Genomic DNA, 13,034 nt, shown 5'->3' with positions numbered 1-13,034 from the left:
CCATGTTAGGTCCCTTCTTAAATAATTGAAATTCTCCCTCATCCAGTTGCGCAATTTTACCAATTGATATATTTCAGTCTCTTTCCGTAATTACTCTGAACTAAGTTACATTGTGGTCACTGTTAGCTAGATTATTTTCTATTGTAACACATTGCATTTGCTCTACTTAATTTCCCAGAATGAGGTTCACCATTGTCTCCTCTTTCCAACTCTCACTAAATTCAGAGCATATCACTGTTTCCATTCCAGGTCAGTACCTGGAGGGAGTTGTCCTGAAGAATTAAGATTGTTAGCATTTCCCACATTTGGTTGGGCTGGGCTGTTTGAGATGGCCGAGTCAAATATGTCCATGTTGTACCCTCTATTACACTCCCACTGCAATCGTCTATGGGAGAGGCTAATTCAATCACATAAACCATGACTGAATTGGGACAAATTAATGCTGAAAATGGTGGTTGATGGGGAGGGGAAGCAGAATCAAAAATAGCAGAAATGGGGTCAGCGAGATATAAATATCAATAATATTAGAAATATCTTAAAAGTTGCAGGGACCAGGTTGAGTGAAATGGCAGCACTGGCAAAGGAAGTATTAAATTGTACACATATTAATGTCCAGAATGTAATTAATAAGGTTGGTGATCTGCAGACATGGGTTCCTACATGGGATTATGACATGGCTGCATTAACAGAGACATGGTCAAACAAGGCCACAAACGGGTACTTAATATTCCTGGTTGTCGAACATTCAGGAAAAACTGGGAGGGTGGGGGGAAGAGAGTGCGCGTGGAAGATTTAATTATAGATTATGTTACAGTTCTAAATAGAAAGGATTTACTAGATGACTCTGGGACTTAATCTATTTGACTTGAGTTGAAGGACAGAGGGGAAGCTGTTACACGGTTGGGTGTTTTAAAACCGTGAACAGGAGGTAGATGAATAAATTTGTTGGCAAATTTCAATGAACATAGCAAACTATTAGGAGACTTTCAGTATGCTAAGGCTGGGGAAAAACAGAAATATCTGATATGCAATTCAGGGGAATTTTTGTGAACAATATGTCTCCAGTGTAATAAGGAAGGAAGTAGTGCTGGACCTTGTTCTGGGAAATGAAGTAGGGCAAGTGGAATGTGTTCCAATAGAAAATAATCTGGCTAACTGTGACCACAATATAACTTAGTTTAGAGTAATTACGGAGAGAGACTGGAATATATCAACGGTAAAATTGCTCAACTGGATGAAGGTGAATTTTGATTATTTAAGAAGGTACCCAACATGGGTAGATTGGAAAAGGTGATTGCAGAGTAAATCAATTAGCAGAGCAATGGAGCGTCTTTAAGGAAGAGATAATTCTGGTTCAAATTAAGCATGTTTCTTTAAACAGAGAAGGTAGAGCATTTCAAACTGGATATCCTGGATGACAAAGGAAATAAAAACTTAAATAAAACAGAAAAAGGAGACTCATGACAAACATTAGGATAAGGATTTAGTTAATAAGCAGAAAGATTATGGAAGTACAGGAGGGAATTGAAAAAGATAATGCAAGGAGCAAAGGGAGAAATGGGAAAATATTACCAGGCAACATTAAAACATTTCATAAACATTTAAATGTAAGTAGTTATCTAGGGGTAAAAATTCCTTCTGGGGGTGACGGGAGCTGGTAAAAAGCAGAAGCTAAGAAATTACCCCAGAAAACCTACACAAACAATTGAATAGTGCCTGTTGCCCCCAGTTAATACCCAAGAAAATACTCGATAAATAGCAGCACCACACCTGGTTGTGGTGCAGGGAGTGACAAGCTTGATGTTGCCCGATTTTTGTATCCTGCACTACATTATATATATTTTAAAAAATCAATTTAGAGTACCCAATTCTCTTTTTAACAATGAAAGGGCAATTTAGTGTGGCCAATCCACCTGCCCTGCACATCTTTTTGGTTTGTGGGGGTGAGACCCACTTAGACACGAGGAGAATGTGCAAACTCCACATGGACAGTGACCTGGGGCCGGGATTGAACCCGGGTCCTCAGTGTCGTGAGGCAGCAGTGCTAACCACTGAGCCACTGTGTTGCCCCTGCGCTGCGTTATAGAGTTGTGTAAAATCTTAAGAACAGTTGGTTCTTTAGGACTTGAGCAGTGTGAGTTGTGATCTGTCTTTCTGCCCTCCTCCAGTTCAGCTGCGGCATGCGTTTTCCCACTGGAAGCAACTCAATCGAAGTTCAACAGCTCAACGAGGCAAAATGGAGACTGCTGCCCAACACTATGGACGGAAGATTATGGTGAAGTGCCTTTTGTCCTGGAGGCAGCATCACTCTTATTGTTTGAGAGCAGTGGTGAGTACAATAAAATGATGCTTGGTACCACAACCACACATTAAAAGGAACCTGGAAACAAAACTACATGACATGGTCGTAATTTGGGATTTAAAAACTCAATTGCACAAGAGGTTAATTTAAACTTTCCTTTTCCCATTGGGAATATTTTCTGGGTAAATTTCTGAATTTTTCCTTCTTTGACCGACTGACCTGTTATCTCCTCATCAATAGCCTATTGGCTGCACACTACCAGTGCCTCCTGTAACCGAACGCTGGGGCCATTTTGGCATAGTGTCTTCTTTGTTGCATAAACTACAATTACTTGTAAGAAATTTCATGGAATGCTTTTAGCATTTTTTAATTTTCAGCTTCTATTCTTGAAGAGTGTAAGCCCTTCTGGGGTGTGATTTAACAGACATTGACAATCACCGTCTCCGCACGTGAGCCTGTGATATGTGTTTGTGAGTATTGAGGAGAGGCATCCTCATAAATTAAGTCCTATGCTTTGCCTGAGTTATGCTAGACTCAGCGGTTTAGGCTCTCTAAAGCCCAGAGTCAGTCAGGCCAGATTTTGTTTATGCCTGCCCAATGCATTATGTTTCTTCTGGGTCACTCAACCCCAAACATTGCAGATCAGCTACAGAGCTGCACAAATTATACCCATGACGAGCTTGTAGATCAGATTATCAAACAGGCCAGCTGCAGGGTGCAGACTTGTAAGCATAGTTGTGAAATATGAAATAATTCATTGGCATATTGCGGCTAATAATAGTAACAGCCTCCCTGTAGCCTTAACGAGTGCAGCCTGTGCATGTACAGGAGAGTCAAAATAATATTCCAACCATTTTCTCCCTATTCAAAGCACAGTAATTAAATCATCAAAGTTTCTTGTAGAATAATTTTAATCTCTGCTCCTGACACTTTCACAGTTCATGTAACTGTCAACCCCTTAGCCCCGAAGCTAAGAAATGGGAAAAAGAAACCCAACACATTTGATCATCATCCACAAATGTGACATGTATAGAAAGAAGCAAAACCTTGCAATGACCTAGCATCTTTTATGTTGCAAAGCACTTCATAGCCAATGAATTGCCTGTGAAATGAAGGCCCACACAGCAGCCAGTTTGCATGTATTGAAGTTCCAAAACAGCCTTGTCTTAAAGAGCCAGTTCCTTTGTTGAACAGGAATAACTATTGGCCAGGTCACTGTGAAAACTGTGCGGCTCTTCCACAAATAGTGTCATGGGACATGGATTTGAACAGAGCGTGGGTGGGAATGGGGATGCCTGCAATATCCTCCATTGATGAATAGATTAGTGTCATTATCACAATCTTTTTAAAATAAATTTAGAATACTCAATTATTATTATTTTTTTTCCCCCAATTAAGAGGTTATTTAGCATGGCCAATCCACCTAACCTGCACATCTTTGGGTTGTGGGGGTGAAACCCATGCAGACATGGGGAGAATGTGGAAACTCCACACGGACAGTGAATCACAGAATCTTTTGAGTGCATAAGGAGGCCATTTGACCAATCAAGTCTGAACTGAGGGTGGCACAGTGGTTAGCACTGCTGCCTACGGCACTGAGGACCCGGGTTCAAATCCCGGCCCTGGGTCACTGTCCGTGTGGAGTTGGCACATTCTCCCCGCGTCTGTGTGGGTTTCACCCCCACAACCCAAATATGTGCAAGGTAGGTGGATTGACCACGCTAAATTGCTCCTTAATTAGAAAAAGAAACTAATTGGGTACTCTAAATTTACTTTAAAAGAATCAAGTCTGAACTGGCTCGCTGAAATTTCATTCTACTTAATCCCACTCCCCTGCCCTTTCCCCATAACCTTGCACATTATTTCTTTTCAGATAGCGATCTAATTCCCTTTGTAATTCCCCGATCAAACCTGCCTCTTCCACCCTTTCAGGAAGTTTGTTCCAGGCACCAGCCACCCTCTGAGACAAAAATGTTTTCCTTGTATCACTTTTACTCCTTTTACCCATTATTTTGAATCTGTGCCCTCTCATTCTTGAAGTACTTGAGAAGGAGCAGTTTCTCACTATTTACTTGTCCATACCAGACAGGATCTCAAATACCTCTTATCAAGTCTCCTCTCAGTCTCCTTTTCTCCAAGGAAACAGATCCAGTCTCTCCAATTTATCCTCATAGCTACAGTTGTTTATTCCTGGAATCATTCATGTGGATCTCCTCAGTACCCTCTCCAATGCCTTTGCATCCTTCCTTCAGTATTGCACCCAGATTTGGGTGCAGTCTCCAGATGAGGCATAACTAGTTAGTGTCTTATACAAGTTCAGCACAATCTCTTTGCTCTTGTATTTAATGCCTCTATTAATGAAGCCTAGGATATCTTACACTTTGTTAACTGCTCTACAGCGAGGTCCGGTTGTTCCTGTACCGCCTTAAGAGTTTCTCCCTTATATTGTGTCTCCACATTCTTCCTGCCGAAGTGAATCACCTCACACTTCTCCTTGTTGAAATTCCTCTGCCACTTGCCTGCCCAATCCACCAATATGTCTATGTCCTTTTGAAGTTCAAGACTATCCTCATCACAGTTGACAACATTTCCAATCTTCGTGTCATCCACACATTTTAAAATCATGCCCTGCGCACCACAGTCTAGGTCATTAATATATATCCGAAAGAGCAAGGGTCCCCAACCCTGACCCCTGCAGTACTCCAATACAAACCTTCCTCCAATCTGAAAAACAACTAATTTTCACGACTCTCTGTTTACTGTCACTCAGCCAATTTCTTATCCAAGTGTCTACTTACCTTTTTATCCCATGGGCTAGAATGTTTCTCACAAGTCTGTTGTGTGGCACTGCATCCACACCACATCAACAGCATTGCTCTTATCAACATTGTCTGTTACCTTCTCAAAAAACTCCAAGTTAGTTAAAAATGATTTTCCCTTGAGGAGAAACAGCATGGATTCATTAGTTATCCTGCACTTGTCTAAATGACTATTGGTTTTGTCCCAATCTATAGTTTCCATCATCTGAAGTAAACCTGACTGGTTTACAGTTGCGGCATTATCCTTGCACCCCTTTTCAAAGTGGTGGGGGGTGTTAGGGAAGTTACAGGTCTATCTCTTTGAAGGTAGCCCACTGTTCAGATACCATCTTTTCAATGTCCTGCCTTTCAATTTACTTCCTAACTCCCTAAAATATGCTTCCAGGACCTCGTCCCTTTTCCTACCTATATCGCTGGTCCCGGTGCGGGCCTTGATCTCTGGCTGCTTGCCCTCTCCCAAAAGAATACATGACGAGGGCCACTTGCGAGCTGCCTGCATCTGTGGAACTATTCATCACGAAGAAGGAAAGGGTGGAATCTTTCCCACGTTTATGACCTGTGATATTCTGTGATAATGATTTTCATTGTGCTTATTAGTACTGTAAAAAAGACAGATACAAATTTTTGTTCTTGATTGTGTTCCAGTTGTTACAGCGACAAGGAGAGTGGTTTCAAGCACTGCGACTTTGTAGACGCTACTTCACAGACTGGAAAATAAAAGTAAGAAGTCAATAGGATACTTAATATGCATGGAGTTCATCCATCCCTTGTGTTCATTTGAATTTAATTTAAGCAAAAGAGCAGCACACCAATCTGCTCCAAAAGTTCAGATGATCCAACATTTTGCCTTTTTGCTCCATCCCTATATCCATTCCGTCTACATTTAACTGCTTTTGTTTGGAACTTCTTGGCCACAGATTCTTCAATTACAGGCAGTTCAGTTGAAATGATTAGTACATGGGTACAACCCGGTGCTGCCACTATTTTGTTTTCAGGAAGCATCCATCCCTTTATGATTCTGTCTACATTGAATCCAATGAAACCATGAAGTGCGAACAGAAAAAAAAGGAATTAGCCATGGTTTCCACCACTGCTAATCTGGGTTTAGGTTGACAGGAAAGGAAAAAATGCAATGTTCTTTCTGCCCACTTGGTTGAATAGGTTGCCAAAACATGCACAGGAACAATGGGTATTTGGGTGAGGTACCTGGTGAGTCACTGCCCTCAGACAAGCAGTGGAAAAACTTGCATTCGCTGCTCCCAATGTGGTCACCTCTATATCGGAGAGACCAAACGTAGACTGGATGATCGCTTTGCTGAGCACTTACAGTCTGTGCGCATTCAGGACCTTGACCTTCCCATTGCTTGCCATTTTAACACAAGACCCATTCCCACATGTCTGTCCTTGGCCTACTGCAATGTTCCAGTGAAGCTCCACGCAAACTGGAGGAGCAGCATCTCATCTTCCGGTTAGGCATGCTACAGCCTTCCGGTCTCAACATCAAATTCAACACTTTAGATGATGAGCTCTACTCCACCTCGACCCCTTTGTTTTCATTCCATTTCATTTTAACTGTCTTTTACCTTTTATTTCTTTCTTGTCTTTCTTTATATATATATATTTCCCACCCCCTATCGTATCCCCCCTCTCCTTACCTTTTCTCCCCTTTGCGTCCCCCTTCCCCCCTACATCTGTCACAGCTTTGATTTTAGTTTCTCTGCTGTTTGGCCTTTTACACCTTTTATTCTCTCTGTGGACTGCCATCTACATTGTATTCTTTTCCCTTGGGTTCTGTGGCTATGACTCATCTTTCATTCCCCACCCCACAGTATAAATATCTCCCACTTTCTATGCCGTTTAACTTTGACAAAGGGTCATCTGGACTTGAAACGTTAGCTCTTTTCTCTCCCTACAGATGCTGCCAGACCTGCTGAGATTTTCCTGCATTTTCTCTTTTGGTTTCAGATTCCAGCATCTGCAGTAATTTGCTTTTCTCCAGTGGAAAAACTTGCCCTTGTAATAAACATCTTGCCCTATCCTCCTCTCGACTCTGAGAGATAGATAATAGGGCATGTATTCAGAACATGGTAAAATGAAGACTGCAGTGAATTGACAATGTGTACTCATAGCTTTTCTTGCAGTACATACAAAATCTCATTAAATTTACTTAATTTTGTCTGCAGCTGTTAGCAAAACATCAGGAGCACAAGCAGTCCACAATTGCTTTATGGAATTGGTCGCTCTCACTTCAAGGGAAGGTAAGAGATAGCAAGAATTAAAGTTTCAATTCCCATCCAAACTTTCACAAACATCAGTCTAATATTGCCCATTGCATTTGAAACATGGGTTATAATTAGAAGGTAACTGCACATGGCAACTGACAGTACTAGTTTACCATCATGGGTAATCAATCTGATCTTCAGTTTTACTCCAGTGGGATTATTGCAATGACGGTAAATGCTAATCAGCTGCATCACAGAACAAGTTGAATTGGAACAGAACTGACTGCTACTGATAACCTTCGGGCAACAAGACTTGAACATTCATTTGCAATAGTGAATGATAGAAAAACTGAGGTGCCAGACAAAACTCTGGATGAAGAACAAAGGCAGCAACAGTGCAATGCAAACGCTACCACTTGCTGTACCATTGATCTGACTAGCACTTTCTGGTACTTTGGATCATCTAAAGTGTTTGAAGTTCTTCGAGAAAAAAAAATTATTGGAACTGTTCAACACTCTACCCTAAATATTTTCTTCTGAATTGTTGAGTACGTGTAGTGAGGGTATTACATTATTGAACAGTTGGGATGTTGGTGGCCATGCTTTCAGTTGCTGCCTTCTCCCTGTTGCTGGTGAGTTCCCTTTTCAAGGTAGTGCAACTCAAATTCTTTCAGCCTCTTGTTTATCTTTCTTAACCTCTCTTAAGGGTTTGAAAATGTTGAATGCACCATCCTGCATCATTGTCTCTCTTTTGTCCCATCATGTGGTCCTACTCGTCGCTATCCCGATTTAATCAGCACCAACTTCTCTTCCCACCTCTGAATCAATCTTTGGCTCCCTGTTAGTCCCCACCAACATAATCTACAGATAAGCTAGGAAATGTATCTATAACAGTTCTGCACTTGGCTTGCAGTAGTCATATCTTGCCTTTCAAATGATATGCTGCTTTACTAACCATCTTATTCACACTACTGACGAAGAGCTACCTCACCCAGTATCCTTGGTCTTATACAAGGACAACATGGTGCTTTTGGGTAACATTGGATTGCTCATTGTCATAGCTTCAGAGCACTGGTTGTGAACCCCTTCAGATTTAGATGATTAAAACTGTCAGTTGCTTTCCTGTTCAATGGTCTTTAAGTTGGAACCCTACAATGTGTATTTTAGATAACATTAGTCCTATCACTAACATAACATTTATCTATATTAAATGACAGCCTCTAGGCCGAGGCTCTTCCCCCGCTGCATCTTGTTATGTCTGTAGACATTTTCCTCATCCAAGGTCCTCACATTCACAGATCTTTATATTGTTTGTGAACCTGCAGACAGTTTTACAGTACCTTTTTACAGATCATTAACAGCATGTTGGCACAGTGGTTAACACTGCTGTTTCACAGCGCATGAGATCGGGGTTTAATTCCGACCTTGGGTGACTGTGTGGAGTTTGCACGTTCTCTCTGTATCTACGTGGGTTCCTCCGGGTGCTCCGGTTTCCTCCCACAGTCCAAAGATGTGCAGGTTAGATTGATTGGCCATGCTAAAATTGCCCCTTGGTGTCCAGGGATGTGCAGGTTAGGTGGAGCTATGGGGATAGGGCGGGGTGTGTGGGCTGGGTAGGGTGCTCACGGTCAGTGCAGACTGGGCCGAATGGCCTCCTTCTGCACTGCAGGAAATCTATGGTAGATCGAGAAGGGTTTTGAGCCTAACGCTGATCCCTGTCGGACTCTACTAATAGCCGGTCTCTATAGAGAACCACTACAATTAATAAAACCATTTGACTTTCAGAATAAAACACTTCTTAAGACCGCTGGTGACCTGCTGTCAATCCCACAGGACTCTATGTCATAGAGTAGCCTTGTATGGCAGTTAAAGGCTGACTGAATATCCATATATGTGTTTGAATATACAAGTGATATGGCATGAACCTTTACACCTGGAATCTTCACAGAAAGGCTGTGATGCTTTGCCGTGAGATGTGCTCGCATTTGAAAAATGTGATGTGACGCGTACAAGCAAAGTGCAGGCTTTTATAGATATGTTTCCTAGTGTAGAGTTTCTGATTTTGGCAGTTTGAAAAATCTTACCCAACGTGCTCACAATTGTCATGGTCTAGTCACCGTTCTCCAAAAAATCATTTGTCTGATTACAAATAAAATCTTCCTTAAACTTGCCCAATTGGCATAATAGAACACAATTAATTGTTTTCTTTCTATTAAGATGTAATTCTTGATATGTTTAAGAGTAAATGGTAACCTTTTGTAGTAATACAGCTGTAAATTAATTTATCTAAAAAACATTTTAATAATGGTGGCAAACGGTGACTTTAAACAAATCTATTCTGAGCCATTTTGACTTTCGTTGGAGCGCACAGGCTAGCTTAGTAAATTCAGTATATTTTGTATGAAAAAACTTTAAAAGGTGCCTATGTGCAAAAGAAAATGAGTACAGCTGAAGAACCCTCCCCAACTAGTGACATCACAATGGGCTAGTGGTATCCATTCCTTATTGTGCAACTTCAGCAACCTCGGACTCAAATCACAAATTCTCTGCCAGTTTCTGGTTCCAACTTGCCAATTTGCTTACGAGCTTAAATTACTTCCCAAACTATACGAGTACTTGCAACAGTCATTTCTATTATGGCAACAAGCGCCTTCCTCAACACTTTCCCTCCCTTTCTCAAGAAAACTGTGATACTGTGGCCACCTAAATTCAAATGTACAACTGCTTCACAGTGTCATGGTTTAACTACTGGCACCTTTACTAGTGAAACGACGTCAACTTTCCCATGTTTGTTCATGTATTATATCTGTAAGTGTATGTATATAACAATTAAGAAGTAATGAACCACCTATATATTTATTTCCATCTCACCATTAAGACATTGTTACTTTTTGCCTTGCTCATTTCTTGCTCATGTGTAAAGAGACTCCTTTACACATTCTCTGAAATGCATGCAGTGGTCAACCTGTGATATAGAATATGCAGTTATTATCCATTGCAAAACTGCCCCTCTCCACCAAAATTCATTGTATGTTTCTGATGGGCTGTCAGTTATGACTTTGGGGGTTTTGGTTAGTTCATAATTTTTACTTTCTGCTGATTTGGGGTAAGTTTTACACACTCCAAAACTGAAAAAATCCAGACAATAGTTAGAATGTGAAGCTCACTACCTCGAGGAGTAGTTGAGGTGACCAGCATAGATATATTGAAATAGAAGCTAGATAAAGAGATGAGGGGGAAAAGAACAGAAGGAAAAGTGGATGGGGTTAGGTAAAAGGTGGGGAAGAGGTGGCTCCTGTAGAGAGTAAACACTGGCATTGAACTGTTGGGCCAATAGACCTGTTTCTCTGCTGTAAATGCTATGTAACGTATATTGCACCAGTCAAGTGGTGATACAGCTGCTTGTGAAATGTGAAAGAACTGATATTGCAAGGACATTGTAATTTGTAATTTTCTTTCACTCCTAATTTTTTCGTATTGTACAAATTAATTCATTGAAAAATCTAGTAGACCCATCATTATGCACTAGATCCACTGAAACCCAGTGAAAGCAGAACAAATTAACCTTTGTTAATTTATTAACAATTACTTTTAACTCAATTGCTGCAAGTAATTTGTGAATTGATTATGATGTGTCCCGGGAATTATAAACCACTCGGCTTAACAGGTATAGGGGGAAAGAAAAACCCACGATAGCAGAAAAACAGCAAGTCACAAATAACAAATAGTTAACACTGATTTCAAAATCCTGCTTGATGAACCTCATTGAATTTGAAGTGGAAACAGTGTAGACAAAGGTAATGTAGTAGCTGTAATACATGTAGATTTCTATAAGACCTTTGATTAAGTACTATTATGAAAATGAAAGTTGCCATTGACCCATAGGGCCACAGGCTGCACACCCCTTTGAGAGGGAGCTGACTGGTGGTGATTTAACATGAGGGTCACCACACCTCAGACGACGAGCAAGGTTGAGAAGACAGGGCGAACATGAATAACCTCAGCCGGTATTACTTTTTTTTTGAAAAATATTTTTTTGAGACATTTATATATTTACACATCAAACACAAGCATAAAACAAAGTAAACCATATGGGCTGCAAATAATCAAACCAACTAAATACCTAACACCCCACCATGCAGTGCTGACATGTAGGAGGTCACTCCTACCGATACTGTCATGGACAAATAAATCTGCGGTAGGCAGATTGGTGAGATGAGGTCAAGTATGTTTTTCCCTCTTATTGGTTCTCTCACCACCTGCCGCAGAGCCAGTCAAGAAGCCATGTCCTTTAGGACTCAGCCAGCTAAGTCTGTAATGGTGCTACTGAGCTAATCTTGATGATGGACATTGAAGACCCCCAACTAGAGTACATTCTGTGCCCTTGGTATCCTTGGTGCTTCCTCCAAGTGGTGTTCAACATGGAGGAGTACTGATTCATCATCTGAGGGAGGATGGTATGTGATAATCAGCAGGAGGTTTCCTTTCCCACATTTGACCTGATGCCATGAGACTTCATGTGGTCCAGAGTCGATGTTGAGGACTCCTGGGGCAATTCCGTCCCAACTGAAAGATTGCAGTACTCGTGCGGTGGCAATTCGTGCTACTTCACATTTCTAACTGGCAGGTATGATGTCAATCTCCAATATCAATAACCAAGTACTGCCATTGCAGAGCTTTTATCTCTGATACCAAATGTTGTAAAATGGTAAGCTCTTGAACATGTGTCAACCAGAACCTGTCCATCACTGAAATAGAGTCCAAAAAATATTACAGTGCAAATGTAAAAGCTTAAGTAGTGCTCTTCCTGTAGTTAAGGCCTCCAATTTCACAAGCATGTTTCCGTTCCAGGTCTTCGATGCCTGGTTTATGTATACATTGGAACGGCACAGGAAAAGGGTACGCACAGCAAAAGCAGCTGAAATCTATCGCAGTCACCTGCTAAGAACAGGGGTTACTGCGATTCTTCACTACACCTCTGACATGATGCAGTTTCGCAGACAGATTGCAGCTGAGCATCAGATGAAGGTAAGTATGCCTGGAACAGAATTCTTCTCTCAATTCTCAGAGTCTTCACCAGCAGATCTACCTGAACCTTTGGCATCTTTAAGCAATGCCATTTTCCAGTTGATGGTATGATTTCCTTTTCTGCTGTAATTGTTGTTTCAGAAAGATCTTTTCAGAAAAACAGAATAGAATGTTTTCTCATCTCTGGCACTCCCAGGTCAGGTATAGGCAGTTATGAAACTTCTCCATTTGGCACCAGGCTCAGAAAATCTCATTTTTTGCAACCTCCTTACCCTTCACTACACTTGTAATGACAGAGCTATACAATCAGGGTCTCCTGGGGACCCCTTCAAGCACAATAGTGAAGGAAGTGGAGCCAGGTACATAATAACTTAATTTGAAATACTACATGAATAGCCAAATCTTGCTAGCATGGAGCACTTAGAGGTGTCTATCATTAATTAAACTTTTTACAACCTCCTTCAGCTTGAAACATTTTTATGCTGAAACTGGGCGGCAAAATGGCACAAACCGGAGCACCCGGAGGAAACCCACGCAGACACGGGAAGAACGTGCAGACTCTGCACCGGGATTCCCAAGCCGGGAATTGAACCTGGGACCCTGGCGCTGTGAAGCAACAGTGCAAAGGCAGCGCGGTAGTCTTGTGGATAGCACAATTGCTTC

The 13,034-nt window shown here is 41.3% G+C and overlaps 1 protein-coding gene across 5 annotated transcripts in view; it reads left to right on the top strand.

Moving 5' to 3' along the window:
* Positions 1 to 13,034, top strand: part of sfi1 (SFI1 centrin binding protein) — a 290,590-nt gene that overhangs the window by 224,429 nt on the left and 53,127 nt on the right. For all 5 annotated transcript variants that reach the window (XM_072498737.1, XM_072498720.1, XM_072498747.1 and 2 more), the window contains 4 exons: positions 2,169 to 2,329; positions 5,767 to 5,841; positions 7,305 to 7,379; positions 12,195 to 12,371. In XM_072498737.1, the coding sequence (XP_072354838.1) occupies positions 2,169 to 2,329; positions 5,767 to 5,841; positions 7,305 to 7,379; positions 12,195 to 12,371 (488 nt within the window). The remainder of the gene's footprint in view (positions 1 to 2,168; positions 2,330 to 5,766; positions 5,842 to 7,304; positions 7,380 to 12,194; positions 12,372 to 13,034) is intronic.

This window comes from Scyliorhinus torazame, chromosome 1, assembly GCF_047496885.1.
Source record: "Scyliorhinus torazame isolate Kashiwa2021f chromosome 1, sScyTor2.1, whole genome shotgun sequence".
In the NCBI taxonomy this organism is placed as follows: Eukaryota; Metazoa; Chordata; class Chondrichthyes; order Carcharhiniformes; family Scyliorhinidae; genus Scyliorhinus; species Scyliorhinus torazame.
This window is presented reverse-complemented; position numbering and strand designations above follow the sequence as displayed.